This window comes from Ochlerotatus camptorhynchus, unplaced genomic scaffold (assembly GCF_037179485.1).
Source record: "Ochlerotatus camptorhynchus isolate MF236.1 unplaced genomic scaffold, CSIRO-AGI_Acam_v1.1 ptg000222l, whole genome shotgun sequence".
Classification (NCBI taxonomy): Eukaryota; Metazoa; Arthropoda; class Insecta; order Diptera; family Culicidae; genus Ochlerotatus; species Ochlerotatus camptorhynchus.
Genome location: NW_027040712.1, coordinates 1,784,570 through 1,803,022, shown reverse-complemented (window position 1 = coordinate 1,803,022; position 18,453 = coordinate 1,784,570). Strand labels below are relative to the sequence as shown.

General features: G+C 41.1%; 1 protein-coding gene across 1 annotated transcript; it reads left to right on the top strand.

Moving 5' to 3' along the window:
- The first annotated feature begins 259 nt into the window (after positions 1-259).
- On the top strand, positions 260-16,761 carry LOC135703790 (uncharacterized). The gene is made up of 2 exons (XM_065225115.1): positions 260-3,442; positions 16,696-16,761. The coding sequence occupies exons 1-2, from the start codon at positions 260-262 to the stop codon at positions 16,759-16,761; spliced, it is 3,249 nt and encodes a 1,082-aa protein (XP_065081187.1).
- Positions 16,762-18,453: the final 1,692 nt, after the last annotated feature.

Sequence of the window (18,453 nt, the reverse complement as noted above, 5' to 3'; positions counted from 1 at the left end):
TTTGAGTGGTCCACCCATGAGCCGTTTGTCTGCGGACAAACAAATCGCAAATCCAGCCACAAGACAGCAAGCTGCATTCTTCCATCATCAAGGGCCAAGCCTAGGCCCAAACATTGGTCCTTCGAGCCGGATCGTTCCTGCTGCCACCGTCGCTTCTGGTGAGATTATTGGTTGTGAAAGAGTGAAAAGTGAACACGAAAGAATAAGACAATCAGGCCTATTCTGCGTGTGAGGCCTTAATAAGTGATAAACAGACAAAATGCCACCGAAAAGAACCCCAGTGAAAAATCAAAATAACAACAATGATAACGATAGTGATGAAGACGTCGATGCGCTTATCCACCTCCGTGATATGGCGCAAGCAAAGGTCACCAGGATTAACTCCGTTTTGCAAAATGCCAGAGTGGAGCAAATCGAGCTCACTCTTCCGCAAGTGAAAATGTATATAAAGAAGTTAGAAGCCGCATACGCCGAGTTCACCACCAATCATCAGCGAATCATCGAGAATATTTCTGCATCCAAAAGAAAGGAACACGACCATTGCTACCTACAATTCGAGGACCTTCACGACGGAGTTTCAATTTTTCTCGAAACCTGGCTTGAAAAAATCTCCAAACCACCAGTTGATCCGCCACAGCACATTGTCAATCAGCAGCCGTTGATTGTCCAGCAGCCACTTCCACGTGTCATACCTACGTTCGATGGAAAATATGAACACTGGGAGAGATTCAAGATTATGTTCCGGGATGTAGTGGACCGAACGAACGAATCCAGTCGCATAAAGCTGTACCACCTCGAAAAAGCATTGATCGGAGACGCCACGGACATAATAGATGCGAAGACTATCAGTGACGGTAATTACGAACGGGCATGGCAACTGCTCGAGGAACGCTTCGAAGACAAGAGGCGTATTGTTCATCTACACATTGGAGGCCTCATCAACGTGAAGAAACTGTTCAAGGAGAACTACGACGATTTACGAATGCTCGTCGAGTCTTTTATCAGCCATGTGGAGAATCTCAAGTTCCTGGGTCAAGAACTTACTGGAGTTTCAGAGCAGATTTTGGTGTACATTCTGGCTGGAGCGCTGGATGACGAAACCAAGATGCATTGGGAGTCTACAGTCAAGCGAGGAGTGATGCCTACCTACGACGAAACCATTACATTCCTGAAGCACCGTGTCTCCGTCCTAGAGCGGTGCCAAATCCAAGCACCACACAGCGAGGCTCAACCCAAGCAACAACGTGTCAATCTTAAGCCAATAACGTACAAGCCATCGTTCCAAAAAGCCAACGCAGCTACAACACCGACGCAACAAGAACTTCGGTGTGACTTCTGCAGCAGCAATCACTTCACCTACAAGTGTCCATCGTTCAAGAATTTATCGATCAGCCAGAGGTTTGCGCTGGTGAGAGAGAAAAACATCTGCTTTAACTGCCTCCGAGTTGGACACCGATCGACAGAATGCAACTCCAATAAGACGTGTTTCAAGTGCCAGAAGAAACATCATACCATGTTGCACGAAGAGTCTCCGATGCAGGATGTAGCAGCACAAAGAAATTCTGCAAGTCAACCAGCCATCACGCCGCCGATGGCATCCGGATCTAGTGAAGTATCTTCCTCGTCCAGTAGTGAACCATCCGGCAGTAAGCTGCCAGCGTGCAACCATTCCCAGGCAGTAAAGACTGTCATGCTTCTTACAGCCGTTGTCAATGTGCGAGATCGCAACGGAGGAGTTATTCCATGTCGCACCCTTCTGGACAACGGTTCCCAGGTAAATTTAATTTCCGAATCAATGGTTAACCGTTTAGGTCTGGAACGAAAGCCGGTGTGTATCCCTATCACTGGCATAGGAGCATCAAAAACGTACGCCAGAGACATCATCCTCGCCGAAGTTCAATCCAGGATAAACAATTTCACCATGGAGATCGAATGCTTGGTCGTTCCCAAGGTAACAGGAGTGATTCCGTCAACAAAGATCGATACATCATCGTGGCCAATACCAGCTGGTTTCCAAATGGCCGATCCGCAGTTTCATACGCCAAACCATATTGACATGCTTATCGGTGTATCAAAGTTCTTCCGTTTACTAAAGTCGGGATTCTTCCAAATGGCCGATGACCTGCCAGATCTTCGAGAGACCCACTTTGGATGGGTAGTCGCGGGAGATGTAGGAGATTCCATTACCGGTCAGCAGTATGCACATTCTGCAACGGTTGACCAAGTCCACGAAACGATCCAACGGTTCTGGGAGCTGGAGGAAGTCCAGTCGGAATCGTCTCCTGGAAGCGAACAGGAAGAGTGCGAAGCATTGTTCCTTTCCACCTATAGCAGAGACAAATCAGGGAAGTATATCGTCCAGCTTCCCTTTCGTGAAGCAGTAGCCGAGCTTGATGACAACCGTTCGCTTGCTCTCCGACGATTTCTGTCACTGGAAAAGCGCCTGAAAAGAGATCCAGAGTTAAAGTCGGAGTACACCAAGTTCATTGAAGAGTACGAATCCATGGGACATTGCAAAGAAATCAACGAGATGGACGATTTACCCGATCAACGTCGTTACTACATGCCTCACCATGCTATCATACGTCCATTGAGTACCAGTACCAAACTGAGAGTGGTATTCGATGCCTCGGCGAAATCACATCCATCGCAAATTTCGCTGAATGAATCATTGCAAGTCGGACCGACTGTGCAAAGTGACCTGCTCGAGATCCACATCCGATTCCGCCAGCACAAAATCGTCTTCACGGCCGACGTGACGAAAATGTATCGGCAAATTTGGATTGTTCCGTTCCAGACGTGCTTCCTTCGCATTTTTTGGAGAACCAACTCAGCTGATCCTCTGCGCGTATTTGAATTGACGACAGTCACGTATGGTACTGCATCCGCTCCATTTCTGGCCACCCGGTGCCTGGTTCAGCTGTGTAAGGATGAAGGTGCCGCATTCCCAATGGCAGCTCAAATAATCCTGGAAGATTGTTACGTCGACGACATCCTATCTGGCACTGACAGCGCAGAAGAAGCGATTGATTGCATCAACCAAATCCAAGGCCTGCTGCAACACGGAGGATTTCCCGTCCATAAGTGGTGTTCCAACGATCCAACTGTGTTAAAACATATTCCTGATTGCGATCGGGAAAAGTTGGTGCATCTCGACCCCTCATCCAACGATGGAGTAGTTAAAGCCCTGGGAATGATTTGGAGTCCCGGAGAAGATGAGTTCCGCTTCCATACTATCCAATCTGCTGAGGAAATTATCACCAAGCGTCGAGTGCTATCCGAAATAGGGAAACTTTTTGACCCACTCGGACTCCTTTCACCGGTGGTAGTAATTGCGAAATTGTTGATGCAACAGCTCTGGGTTGCTGGTATTTCTTGGGATGAAAACCTCGACGGAGATCTACTTATTTCCTGGCAACGATTCCATCAATCTCTGCCTCAGGTGAGTGAGATTAGAATACCACGTAACGTTTTTCTCTCAGATTCTGTTGCTATTGAACTTCACGGATTTTGTGACGCTTCTACCGTTGCGTATGGCGCTGCTGTTTACGTCCGAAATATCTATTCGGATAACACTGCCATGCTGAGGCTTTGGTGTAGCAAATCCAAAGTTGCTCCGATTAAAGAATTGAGTATTCCACGCAAGGAACTACTCGCTGCCAGGCTACTGTCCAAGCTCATCATCAAAGTTCTCTGTTCATCCAAGCTCCAATTCCGAGAGGTTATACTTTGGTCAGACAACCAAATTGTTTTGGCGTGGCTCAAAAGGCCTTTGGGCACGCTTCAAGTGTTTGTTCGAAACCGAGTAGCTGGTATTCTCCAAGAGACGGGCAATTTTACATGGAATTACGTGCCATCCAAGGACAACCCGGCTGACACTGTATCACGTGGCCAGCTTCCAGCAGCATTGAAAAACAATGATTTATGGTGGAATGGTCCAGAATTTCTACGAGTCGTGGACTATCAAGTTGACACACCCGATGAGTTACCAGAAAGCAACATTCCTGAATTGAAGCAGATCAAGATAGTAGCAGCCGTCGCTTACAACCAAGATGAGCTTCAATTGTTTTCCAAGTTCAGCTCGTTCCGCAAATTGCAACGAGTTGTTGCATACGTTCTACGCTTCATCAACAACTGCAGAAAAAAGAACACCATTCAGCGGAAGTATCAGCCTCATCCCACTATCGACGAGCTTCGATTGGCATTAAACCTCATCGTCAAGGTAGTGCAACACGAGGTTCTCGCTGATGAAATTGTGCATATCCAAAACGACGAACCAAGCAAACGGATGAGCATGTTGTTACCTTTTTACGAGGGCGGTCTTCTACGAGTAGGAGGCAGACTGCAACAATCCAAACTTCCAATTGATAGTCAGCATCAAATGGTTCTCCCAAAGCATCCCATCACTGACATGATAATTCGAGCCTACCACTATGAGAATCTTCATGCTGGACCATCTTTGCTACTTGCAAGCTTACGGGCGAAGTTTTGGTTGCTTGATGGGCGATCTTCTGTACGCAAGATAACTAGGACTTGTGTCACCTGTTTCCGTACAAGACCGAAAGGATCAAGCCAACTGATGGGTCAACTTCCATCCTGTAGAGTTTCACCATCGCACCCATTCGAGGTTACTGGTGTGGATTATGCAGGACCAGTTCTGGTGAAGCAAGGTATCCGTAAGCCTCAATCCATTAAAGCATATTTTGCAGTATTTGTGTGCATGACAACTAAGGCCATTCATCTGGAGCTTGTGTCAAATATGACAACCGAGGCATTTTTGGCAGCACTTCATCGTTTCGTCAGCCGACGAGGACTACCACGAGAGATCCACTCCGACAATGGATCCAACTTTAAAGGAGCGAAGTCCGAACTTCACGAGTTGTTCCTGCTATTCAATGACCGGAACACCACCAGCCAGATAGCTGAATACTGTCAACCGAGAGAGATTTCCTGGAGTTTCATTCCTCCTGAGGCTCCCAACTTCGGTGGTTTATGGGAAGCTGCAGTAAAGAGCACCAAGTTCCATCTTAAGCGCATCCTGAAACACTCTTTGCTTACTTTTGAGGAGTATGCAACGGTCCTAAGTCAAGTAGAAGCTGTGCTAAACTCTAGACCATTGTTCACACAGTCAACTAATCCAGCTGATCCAGAGGTCCTTACACCGGGACATTTTTTGATTGGTCGTCCACTGACTGCAGTCCCACAGCCTTCTTCCGAGGAAGTAGCCATCAATAGACTTTCACGATGGCAATACCTGCAACATCTACGAGATCAATTCTGGAAGGTATGGAAGCGAGACTACCTTCTAGGTCTTCAACCGAGAGGAAAGAATCGTATGGTATCTCCGAACATCCAACCCGGAATGATGATAATCTTAGAAGATAAGGATTCTCCGCCACAATCCTGGAAACTGGGACGTGTTGTGCACACCTATCCTGGACCTGATGGATTAGTGAGAACAGCAGATATCAAGGTAGGAGATTCAATTCTAAGACGTCCCACATGCAAGCTATCAGTTCTTCCGATTGAGGACAACGGATCTACCAATACTTCAGGACATCCGAAAGACTCTGGGAATTCATCCCAGCCCGGGGGAGTATGTTAGCGCTTCAGTCCAGCACCAATAACGCTCAGCAAAATAAATTCGTAACCCTATCCCCAAACACAAACGAAGTCTTCTGTAGCAGGTAGAAATCACACATCGTGGCAACAGTGCGACGAACGAACGGGATGAATCAGAGAGAATCTGTTATGTACCTGCTTTTGTACACAATGCGCTGCTCATCATTGCACACGGCACAAAAGTAAATATGAGGCATCGTCTACGTAAAGTACATAGAAGGAGGAATACCTACAAAAACCGACGCAAACCCAACTAGAGAGATCAGTTTCATTTCAACCATTGATGTTTATACACAAGTTCTAAATGCGCAAATATAGTTTTAGTTTAGTGTAAATCAGTGTTTTTCTCATCCATCCGATCACATCCAGAAGCAAGTGGTTTTACAAATACAGTCCACATCAGTTGTCTGTAGTTTGTTTGAGTGGTCCACCCATGAGCCGTTTGTCTGCGGACAAACAAATCGCAAATCCAGCCACAAGACAGCAAGCTGCATTCTTCCATCATCAAGGGCCAAGCCTAGGCCCAAACAATCACTGCCATACGAAACGACGTTGCGGTTCAGATGGACATCATGTTAAAAGGCGGGAAGGAAGAAATTAAGCAAAATGTAAATTGTCTACTTAAAACACATAGGGGAAATGTTGGCTTTGGCAATACCTTAATCTATTATCGTCATGAGAGCTCAATTTCGGCATTTGGATACATTGTGTTTCAGATCATCTTTTGGCCAAATTTGAGTGCTCTAGGATTTTTTTATCTAGTTCGTTTATTTGTAAGGCTCAAACGCGTTAGCTTTACGAAGCCGATAATTCATTGTTCTTTGTTTGTAACATGCTCTACGACTTTGTTTACCCCTGACGATAATAGGTTAAGGTATTGCCGAAGCCGACATCTCCCCTATTTGTAAGAAATTGGACACTATGACAAGTTCAATTTTTAAAATTAATACGGAAAAACAATAAGCTGCAACGGATGATCAGCGTAGTGTATCTAAGACGATTCAGTCGGAATCGAACCAAACTACCAGACGCAAAAAATGAAAATACAAAATAGTGATAATGATGATGATATTTTTCAAGATAATGCGAATTTTGCGGATGTTGAAAAAATATATAGTTGTTTTAGTAATCAGAAAATCAGCAACAGTTACAACCCGTTAGACTCGTCCGGTCATTGTTATTAAACCAAAAGAGTCCAAACAAGCTTGCGAAGATACTCGTAACTTTTTGAAAACACAGTTAGATCCAAAAACACACAAAATCAGTTATTTTAGGAATGGTAGAGATGACACTATTATTGTTGAGTGTGCAACAGGAGCTAATCTAAATGATGTGAAAAATGGTATTGAAAGCAATCTGGGTGAAAAATATAGTGCTGCTGTTCCCACTTCGGTGCCAAGATTGAAAATAATGGGCATGATCGATGTCTACTTAAAAAGTCAAAATGAAGACATCACTATTTATGATGTAAAAGTAAGTACAACAAGCTTAGGGTTGTGATTGAAGTCGATGTCGATACGAATAAATGTTTGTTTTGTGCGCAAAAAAGTAGGGTTTGATCAGTGCTCGATAGCTTCCGCGATTAATGTGTTGAGATGCTTCAAATGTGGAGAATTTGGGCATAAGAGCATAGATTGTAAAAATTGTGAGAGATGCTCTAGGTGCAGCCAAGAACACAAAATGTCAGAGTGTACGTAAACTTGATTGAAATGTGTTAGTTGTTTGAAAATGAATAAAGAACGTAAAATGAACTTGGACGTCAACCATGTCACATTTAGCTCTGAATGTTTACTCTATGAAAAATATTTTCATCAGTAAAAAAGTTACTTGCGTTTAAATATATAGCAACCAAGTTTCAGCAATACGAATCAATTCGATTTTTTGTCTTTGAATATTGCGGGGTTGTCAACAAACAACGTGGGATTTCGTCAGATTGTTGAGGAAAAACGTACTCTTTTAGGGTTATTAGCTGAAACTCATATTGTAGAAATATAAGCTTTTGATCAGTTTAGTATTCCGGGATGTATTTATTTTATTTATTTTATTTATTTATTTCGTCAACCAACGTAGACTAGTACAATTAATACAGTTTTGTTTTCTTAAATATATATTTATATAAAAAAGTAGTGTCAGCTTTCTTGTCTTTTCTTTTATGAGTTGTTATTTCTTATGGAATAAAAATATTGCTTTAGTTTATGCCGAGACATTGTAAAGTCAATGGTTTCGCAGTGTTTATTGTAAGAGGCCATCATGCGGTTTAATGGCCCATATTTTGCATAATTTGTGCGATGATGTTTTATGGCAAATAAATTTCGATTTCGGAGTTGCCGAGTGGGTGCATGGAAGTTTAATTTTGATAAAAGTTCTGTTGAGTCAATTCGCTGCGAAACGATATCATTTACAAATGAAACCATTGCATATTCACGACGCTCTTTTAATGTTTGTATGTTTATAAGCATGCAGCGTGCTTCATATGATGGAAGAGGAAATGAAGTCCAACCTAATTTACGAAGAGCGTATAATAGAAATTGTTTTTGTACTGATTCTAATCTTTCTTCGTGCGTGATTGAAAATGGAGACCATACAATACTGCAATATTCCAGTATTGACCTCACATAGGCAATATATAGTGTTTTAATTGTGTAAGGGTCCTGAAAGTTATAGCAAAAGCGCTTGATAAAGCCTAGCATGTTATTTGCCCTGTGAATAATTGTGTTGTAATGGTCTATGAAAGTTAGCTTAGAGTCTAAGATAATTCCTAAATCCCTAACTCTTTCACATTTTTCTACATTTTGATTTCCTAGTGCAATTGAAATATTTGAAGTTGTTCTTTTCCTGCTAAATGATATTAAGTTACATTTTTTTACATTCAATTCTAGTAGACTTTTTTTGCACCATATGTAGAATATGTGTATTTCATTCCGGAATATATTGATGTCTTCTTCATTTCTTATTTCTAAAAAGAGCTTCATGTCGTCGGCATAAATAAGACATTTAAGTTTTTTGAGAATGAAAGAAATGTCGTTTACGTATAGAATAAAAAGGAGAGGTCCCAAATGAGAGCCTTGGGGGACGCCTGAAGTGACTTGAATTGGGCTCGATTTCTTTCCGTTGAATTTAATTATTTGTTGGCGGTTAGTTAAATATGATTCAAGCCATTTCAGGAGCCCTGACTTAATTCCAATTTTTTGCAGTTTAAAGAGTAACATTGGTATGTCAATGCGGTCAAATGCCTTGCTAAAGTCTGTATAGAGAGCTTCTACGTGGTTTCCATTATCCATTGCATTCAATGAATAGTCTATAAATTCAAGTAAGTTGGTCGAGGTCGAACGACCCTTGAAAAAGCCGTGTTGCATGTCAGTAATTCTATTTTTGATTTGGAGAAATAATTTTTCGTTGATAATTGACTCGAAAAGCTTAGGAATGCAAGAGATAATGGCTATACCACGATAATTACGTACGTCAGATTTTCGACCAGATTTAAAGATAGGTACTAGAAATGAGCTTTTCCAAATTTTAGGGAAGGTTCCGGATTCTAGGGACATATTAAAAAGCCAAAACAATGGAGCAGTGAGTTCCATTGCTAGACATTTAATAAATACTGGAGGAATTCCGTCAGGTCCAGAACCTTTTGAGGCATCTAAATTTTTTAAAGCCTGCAAAATGTCCTGCACTTGAAGTTGATTGAGGCCAATGTCCCTTGAAAATTCTGGATAAAATGCAAAATAATCGCGGTCACGATCTTCTTCAGAAAATGTCGTATAAATTTCTTGAAAAAATTTTGCGAATAGATTACAGTTTTTTTCCGAACTATCACCGACATTTTCGTCTAGATGCATTATTGAAGGAAAATTGTCAGATTTTAATTTCGTTTTTACGTAATTAAAGAAGTTCTTCGGACAGGACTTTATTTCACGTTCAGTTTTTGCATTATATTCTTCAAATGCAGTACTGATAGCTAAATTCAGTTGATCGCATAGATCCAAATAAATTAATAAATTATTACTACTATTGTGTTTTTTATAAATTTTATGTGCTTTTTGCTTCCGATTTTTCAAGTTTTTTATTTGTCTGTTAAACCAGACTGGATTTTGTGTGTTTCTGTTACGTCTTTTTTTCTTCAAAGGTATTTCTTCCGAAATTATTTCTGTTAAAATTTTGTAGAACACGTCTATACCAATTTCGACATTTCCTACATTCCTTAAAATCAATTGCCAATTGACACTGTTTAATTTAAATTTTATTTTTTCGTAGTCTGCTAATTTGTATTCAAAGACTTCTTCGTATTCGCAGTCGTTGGGTCTTTGGTTTTCATGCATAAATAAAGAATATTCGATTGCTGTGTGAAACGCTTCATTTTTCCACAGTGGATTTAATGATTCGGTCACACAGAAATCTTCATAAATATTCGTTAGTAAAAAGTCCAAATAGCAATTTTGTTGGTTTTTGATGTGGTTAATTTGGTTCAGTCCTAAATTAGCAGTTTTGTCAAAAATGAACTGCAATGTTTCATTATCCCCAACGACTGGGAGTAAGATACATTCATTTTCAGAGTCCAGAATGAAGTCAGCATGGCGTTGATTAAAGTCTCCATAGATGTGAACTTTAACCTCAGGAGGAAGGTCAGATAGAATTTGTTCAGCACTTTGAAAGAAGGCTTCATAAGTGCTTTTATGAGCATGGTCTGGTGGAAAATACACTGAGGCGAACACGTGCGTTTCACCGGCTATGTGTGATTTCACCCAAATATGCTCAAATTCTGTAAATTTTGGTGTAAAGATAATTTCTGAGTTAAAATTGGCCGAAAGAGCTATAAGAACTCCACCACCTGACTTCTTCTGTGTTGCATGAACATTTCTGTCATCTCTGAATACATTAAAAGCATTTCCAAAGATTTCTTCACTTTTTACGCTTTCGTCCCAGCTTGTTTCAGTTGCCAAAATGACCGAAAAGGATGAGCATAATAAATGTTGATAAATTTCCTTCATTTTAGCTGGGCTTTTCATGCGATTGAAATTTTGACAGTAAATCAAAATTTCAGTCGCATTCTTTCTGTGTGAAGAAATTGTTGGAAATACGTCGGTTGATAAAGTATGGTCATTGTTATTATTAGTTACCTCAGTCTCATGCCGAGCATCGTTATATAGAAATAATGAGTCTTCCTCAAGGTGCGTCAGCGGCGTTGAAAATTTACAGGATTGTAAAATTTGAGGGCGGCCTCCCTAGTAGATTGTAGCCGTTGCGTGCGTTCACTGGACAGGAATGTACGGTAGCATTGCAGGTCTGCCAAGGCGTCGTTTCGAGTAATTCCAAGTTCTTCATGGACGTCCAGGAAAATTTCGTGCAGGAGATTTCTGTCTTTTGGTAGTCCTTCAGCTGCTAGCATTAGAATAGCACTGGTTTTGGTGATTCCGCGAATACATGTTGATGATGGCTGGTCATGCAGGAAGGAGAGGTAGGTCCGAACAATGTCCATAATTTTCGGGTCCCTTAGACGCGCCTTCAGGAAGCGTTGGTCGCCAGTTACGGACTGTTCAGTAAGTCTCACTATTGGCGGACGCATGGGGTCGAGAAGAGGAGGGTGTTCTCGCTCAGTTGGTTTTTCAGTTCGATAAGGGTTAATAGTTTCCCCTTTTTCGAAATTAATGAAATTTAGTCCGCTTTCTTTGGGTGGCCGAGAAAATTGTATTCGTGCAGCAGCCAAAAGTTCTTTATCCAAAGGTAATGCAGTGCTGTTGTAGAGATGGCTGCTTCGGGTCCTGTTGTTGTTGATGTTGTTGTTATTGCTGTTGTTGTTGTTATTGTTGTAGTTGTAGTTGTTGTTGTTGCTGTTGTTGTTGTTGTTGTTGTTTTTGTTGTTGTTGTTGTTGTTGTTGTTGTTGTTGTTGTTGTTGTTGTTGTTGTTGTTGTTGTTGTTGTTGTTGTTATTGCCAATAGTGTAGTTGTTACTGCCGCTGTTTTTGTTGGTATTGTTGTGGGGGTTGTTACCTGGTTTCTTTTCTCGTTTTTTGCGCCTAAGTCTGGCTTTTTCCTCGTTTTTTTCCTGGAGACGGCGGGAATGTTGCTTGGCGTCATATTCTGTCCAGTCACGCTTCCATACTTTTTTATTTCCCAAGATTCGCCAGCTGGGGGCTGGTTCGTCAATTGTGTAATTCTTGGAAATGATGACGGCTGGTGTTGAAAGAGATTTTGCCATTTCTTCTATGTGAGATTTTATTTCACATGCTAGAGTACTTTGGGAGTCCGCTAACTCATTCTTGAGTGTGGAAATTATTGCAGGTAGTTGGTTAATTGAGTGCGTTGTTGTTGTTGTTATTGCCGCTACTGCTGCTGTTGCCGCTGATTTGGCTGCCGCTTTTACAGCTGTGCAGGTGTCCGCCGAAGGTGTGTCCAGAATTGATGAAATTGCATTTTTCATTTCAACCGCAATAAGTTTGTTGCTGCTGGTGACGGTCGACATGCTACGCTTAATATTGTCAAGCATTTCTTCAATGTGTTCAAGCACTGCGTCATGCGTCGCACTGAGGTTTTTGAAGTTAGTAAGCAATTTGTGATTTGCTTCCAAAGTATTGCCAATGTTTTCTTTGATGCCATTCAATGTTGTAGACAGTTCCTTCAGATTAAGTTACTTTATGAACTTATCCTGGCAGTCTTGGCACAAAGGCAGCATGAAGGTCCGAAGAATGTCTTCATGATTTCGCTGTGCACCAACACAACCTGCGTGAAAGGTCCGGTTGCAGGTGCCATGGCAGCGCCATAGAAAGCGATTGTCTTTTTGCACGCAATTCACTATTCCGCACTTCATTGCACTCGCGTCGGATGATAAAAAAAACGTTTAAAATAAAATAAACACGGAGTTCGCGCGGGTCAGTTTTTAAAATATGATAAAAAATTGTTGGATATTTAAAAGTATATACAAGAGCGCTGCTAAAGCGCGTCCGAACGCAAAGGTGGTTCGTTATTGTTGCTGCTTGTTTATCACATTCTAGACATGCTGGCGGTGTCGGTATTTATGTCAAAGAATCAGTTCAATTCGACCTTAGCATAGAAATTATCGATGGTAACTAGTTCTTGGGGATTACAGTTGTACGTGGCATGAAGATGGGTAATTATAGTGTTTTGTATCATTCTCCCAGTTCTAGTGACCAGCATTTTGTTGAAGTTTCAGAGAACTGGCACGAGACATTCCTTGACTCTAGTAAATTAAATATATAAGTAATTTTAATATTAATTGGCGTGACAATTATAATTCGAATTATTTGAACCATCTAGATGATTTTGTTTCAATTTAAAGCAAACGGTAGATGAATCTACGCGTATTTCCAAGCACAGTAGTATCTTAACTGACCAGTTTTTTTTTTCAATTTTCATTCTAATACTGATTTTAAAATAACCTAGTCTAATGTCAGGTCATTATTTGGCTGAACGTCAAGCAGTACAGTTTGGTTTTTGCTCGCTCTGTTGAATTATACGGAAGTTTCTAATTTGTTCCAAACATTCGCAGTTTAATCATAGAGGTAACTCTAGGACTAGAAAATCCATCCACGAACCCCTCATTTTATCTGTCAAACTTTAATTAAAAATGGCGTAATACAGTCAGGAATCCTTATTGCCGGGGTAACGGGGGCGTGAATAAGGAACCGCGAATAAGGATACCCACAGCTTATGGGATTTTCACTAATGGGGGCTGTAGTGGATTATCTCATTTGTTTCAATACATAAAGCTATACTGTCTTCGACAAAGTTGCTGTACTGGGTTAGACCAACAAGCCTGTGCCATTGGATTCAGGTTAAATTGGGAACTACGCCGCTAGAGGCGCTTCACTTTTATGTTACTTATGACGGGCGCTATAATATATGGATCATATTTCCAACATAGAATATTTCGTGATCCTGACCATATAGAAAGTTACTGTCTTCAGCAAAGTTGTTCAGGTGACCAAGTCCTTTCGGATGGTGGCCATATTAGTTCAGAACTCTCTCACTACGCAGCGCTAGTGTGCATGTGAAATTCCTATATAAACTGTATCTCGAGAGCCTGGCCATATAAAAAGTTGCTGTTTTCAGCAAAGTTGTGCAGGTGATCAAGTCCTTTTGGATGGTGGCCATATTAGTTCAGAACTCTCTCACTACGCAGCGCTAGTGTGCATGTGCAATTCCTATATAAACTGTATCTCGAGAGCCTGGCCATATAGAAAGTTGCTGTTTTAAGCAAAGTTGTGCAGGTGATCAAGTTCTTTTGAATAGTGGGCTTATTAGTTCAGAACTCTCTCACTACGCAGCGCTAGTGTGCATGTGCAATTCCTATATAAACTGTATCTCGAGAGCCTGGCCATACAGAAAGTTGCTGTTTTCAGCAAAGTTGTGCAGGTGATCAAGTCCTTTTGAATGGTGGCCTTATTAGTTCAGAACTCTCTCACTACGAGGCGCTAGTGTGCAAGTGAATTTCCTGTATAAGCTGTATCTCGAGCACCTGGCCATATAGAAGGTTACTGTTTTGAGCAAAGTTGTTCAGGTGACTAAGTCCTTTCGGATGATGGTCATGTTATTTCAGAACTCTCACACTACGCGGCGCTAGTGTGCACATGAACTTCCTTAATATGTTATGACTCCAAAAATTGTCCATATAAGATGTTGCTGTGCAATGTGAGAACAAGAACCGGAAATCGATGTCAGATGCCATTTTGGCATCCAAGATGGCGGCCATCGGTTCAAGAAAAACTGTCAAATACCGTACAATATGGATATTTTTGGAAAGGGGATGACGTGTAGAGGCCGGAAATCGTTGCCAGACGTCATTTTGGAATCCAAGATGGCGGTCATCGGGTCAAGAAAAACTGTCAAATACCCTATAATACGGGTATTTCCGGACGTGTAGAGGCCGGAAACCGATACCAGACGCCATTTTAAAAACCAAGATGGCGGCCATCGGTTTTAAGAAAAACTGTCAAATATAGTGGGAATGTGGGAATTTCCGAAAAGAAACGACGTGTAAAGGTCAGATATACATTCCAGACGCTATTTTGGAATCCAATATGGCGGCAACATGTTTTCCATAAATAAGGCTTACCAAGCATATTGCGTATAATTTATTGTGTATAGCGTATCATTGAGCAAGATCGCAACATAACGTGGAAAATTCCGCAAAACAATAAAATGCTTTGATTTGTTTTGTTTTTTCTATCGTAAGCTACAGATTTATTCCACATTTTATTTTCTCTTTCGATAACAAAGAACCAACCAGCGCTGTCATGTTTTATGCATTCTACTCACTCTCGGTCTTTCACACCGTGAGATGGGTCTCGACTTCCTTTAGCAAATCGTGCATTTTTGCACTCCGTTCAACATTGCTGTCCAATGTGCAGAAACTTTCGACCTCGGATAGTTGATTTAGTTTTAACTCGATTTCTGCCGCACCAGGTGGTGGATGAAAATATTAACCATATTCACTGTAGAGGGGTCCAGGAATAAATCTGTAGTTTACGATAGAAAAAACAAAACAATTAAAAGCGTTTTATTGTTTTGACGAATTTTCCACGTTATGTTGCGATCTTGCTCAGTGATACGCTATACACAATAAATTATACGCAATATTCTTGGTAAGCCTTATATATGGAAAACATGTTTTTTTTAACTAGTTCGTATATTTGGAAGGCTCAATGACGTTAGCTTTACGGAGCCGATAGTTCATTGTTCTTTGTTTGTAACAACATTCACTTAATTCTATGTCTAGTAGGAGTTGGGCCGAATACTCGCGGCTTACTCGAGGTAAGAGAGGTACATTGTCGAAGGATAGGATCAGGGGAGGAGCTTGGGGGCAAGGTTTCGTTGTCTCATCAGAGATTTGTCACCAGTATGAACGGTAGTGCGGTTCTAGTTTCGTCTGGAGTTCGATCGGCTATAATGACCATGGAAAACATGTTGCCGCCATATTGGATTCCAAAATAGCGTCTGGGATCTATATCTGGCCTTTACACGTCGTCCATTTTCGGAAATTCCCACATTGTAGTATATTTGACAGTTTTTCTTGACACGATGGTCGCCATATTGGATTCCAAAATGGCGTCTGGCATCGATTTCTGGCCTCTACACGTCGTTCCCTCTCTGGAAATACCCGTATTATAGGGTATTTGACAGTTTTTCTTGAACCTATGGTCGCCATCTTGGATTCCAAAATGACGTCTGGCATCGATTTCCGGCCTCTACACGTCATCTCCTATTCGAGAATACCCATGTTGTTGGGTATTTGACAGTTTTTCTTGAACCGATGGCCGCCATCTTGGATGCCAAAATGGCATCTGACATCGATTTCCGGCCTCTACACGTCATCCCTTTTCCGGTTCCTGTTCTAACATTACACAGCAACATCTTATATGGACAAGCTTTGGAGACATTACATATTAAGGAAGTTCATGTGTACACTAGCGCCGCGTAGTGTGAGAGTTCTGAAATAATATGACGATCATCCGAAAGGACTTAGTCATCTGAAAATTTTTGCTGAAGACAGTAACCTTCTATATGGCCAGGTTCTCGAGATACAGCTTATACAGGAAATTCACTTGCACACTAGTGCCGCGTAGTGAGCGTGTTCTGAACTAATATGACCTTCATCCGAATGGACTTGATCACCTGCACAACTTTGCTGAAAACAGCAACTTTCTATATGGCCAGGCGCTAGAGATACAGTTTATATAGGAACTGCACATGCACACTAGCGCTGCGTAGTGAGAGAGTTCTGAACTAATATGGCCACCACCCGAAAGGACTTGGTCACCTGAAAAACTTTGCTGAAGACAGTAACTTTCTATATGGCCAGGATCACGAAATATTCTATGTTGGAAATATGATCCATATATTATAGCGCCTGTCATAAGTAGCATAAAAGTGAAGCGCCTCTAGCGGCGTAGTTCCCAATTTAACCTGAATCTAATGGCACAAGCTTGTTGGTCTAACCCAGTACAGCAACTTTGTCGAAGACAGTATAGCTTTATGTATTGAAACAAATGAGATTATCCACTACAGCCCCCATTACTGAAAATCCCATAAGCTGTGGGTATCCTTATTCGCGGATAGCCCGGTAATAAGGATTCGGCAATAAGGGATACCGGCAATAAGGAATCCGGCAATAAGGATTCCTGACTGTACATCAATTTCCGGTCCGTACACATCACTTCGATTCCATAAATACCCATATTGTGGGGGTAATTGGCAGTATTTCCCAGTTTTTTTTCTAACCGGAAGCCACCATCTTGGATTTCAAAAAAGTTTAAGACATCGATTTTCGGAAGTCACTCCGATTACAGTAAAACCCCATATAGTGGGGCATTTTAAAGTATTTCCCAGTTTTTCTGTAACCAGAAGCCACCATACTGTATTTCAAAAAGGAGTCAGAAATCGATTTCCAGTCTCTTTACGTTACCCTGATTCCAAAAATACTCATATATTATGAAATTTGACATTATTTCTCAGTTTTTCTGTAACCGAAAGCCACCATATAGGATTTTAAAATGGCAGAATGAGTCGATTTCCGGTCTCTTCACGTCACCCCGATTTCATACATACCTACATATATTGTGGGGTATTTGACAGTATTTCCCAGTTTTGCTGTAACCGTAAGCCGCCATCTTGGATTTTGAAATCGATGTATTGATTTCGGGTCCCTACACATCCCATCTTATACTTAAGAATGGCGTCAGATATCGATTTTCAGTCTCTACACATCACTCCGATTCCAAAAACTAACCATATTGTGAGGTATTTGACAGTATTTCTAAGTTTTTCTGTAAACGAAAGATGGCGATCTTGAGTTTAAAAATTGCACCAGACATCGATTTCCAGTTCCTACACGTCGCTCCAATTTAAAAAAAACTCATATTTTGGGGTTTTTGACAGTATTTCTCAGTTTTTCTGTAACCGGAAGCCGCCATTCTGGATTTCAAAATGGTGCAAGATATCGATTTTCTGACGTCACCCGATGTATGTATGTATGTAAGGTAGCCACCATCCCTTCAAAGATCTTGTCTTGTATGCAGCTCCACTTAATAGCAAGATCAATTTGAGCTACCGATCTGAATTCACAATATCGCTGTATGAAGGGCCAAAACGGAGGGGCGGACCCGTAAGTAGAGACACTTACGCGAAGTCCACGGAAATTTAAGAATCTCCTTCCAACGATACGATCCAACAAATCGAATAACGCAATTCGCAATACTTATTAAGCTTCCTACAGGATGGTTTGTTAAGAAGGGCGCGTCAATCTCACTGAAATTGTTGAAGTAGAATTCACACCACCACAATCGAATCGGTAGGATAAAGAAAATGATAGTGTTTACTCCCTCCTAGACTCCGGTTGTCATACCACTCCATCGTCCAGTTCCAGGTCAAATGATACCCTGATGCTCCCTCCAAACCCAGTATTTATTTATATGAAGTAAATATATGTAATGTAGAAAATACATTTATGCGGATAAAATAGCTGATATTCTGCAATGCAACTAATACATATTTTACATATAATAAGACAGGTACAGCTTTATGTCTCCTCAGCTCACAGCATCAGGTGGATGTAACACTGAAATATCAATGTTATATTAAGCAAATACACATTTTTAGCTCGAATCATTCTCAGTACTCTCCTTACAATAATGAAAAAAGTGTAATGTTTAACTAACAAAACAAAAAATAAAAAAACGAATCTCATCTAAATGATGTCATGCATGACGAGAAATAACCTGTATAATAAATATTTTGCATATAATGTTATGCATTACTGTTGCTTCCTCTGCTTCATCAGCTTAATTTTAATTTCGATGGGAAATGCGATACAACATA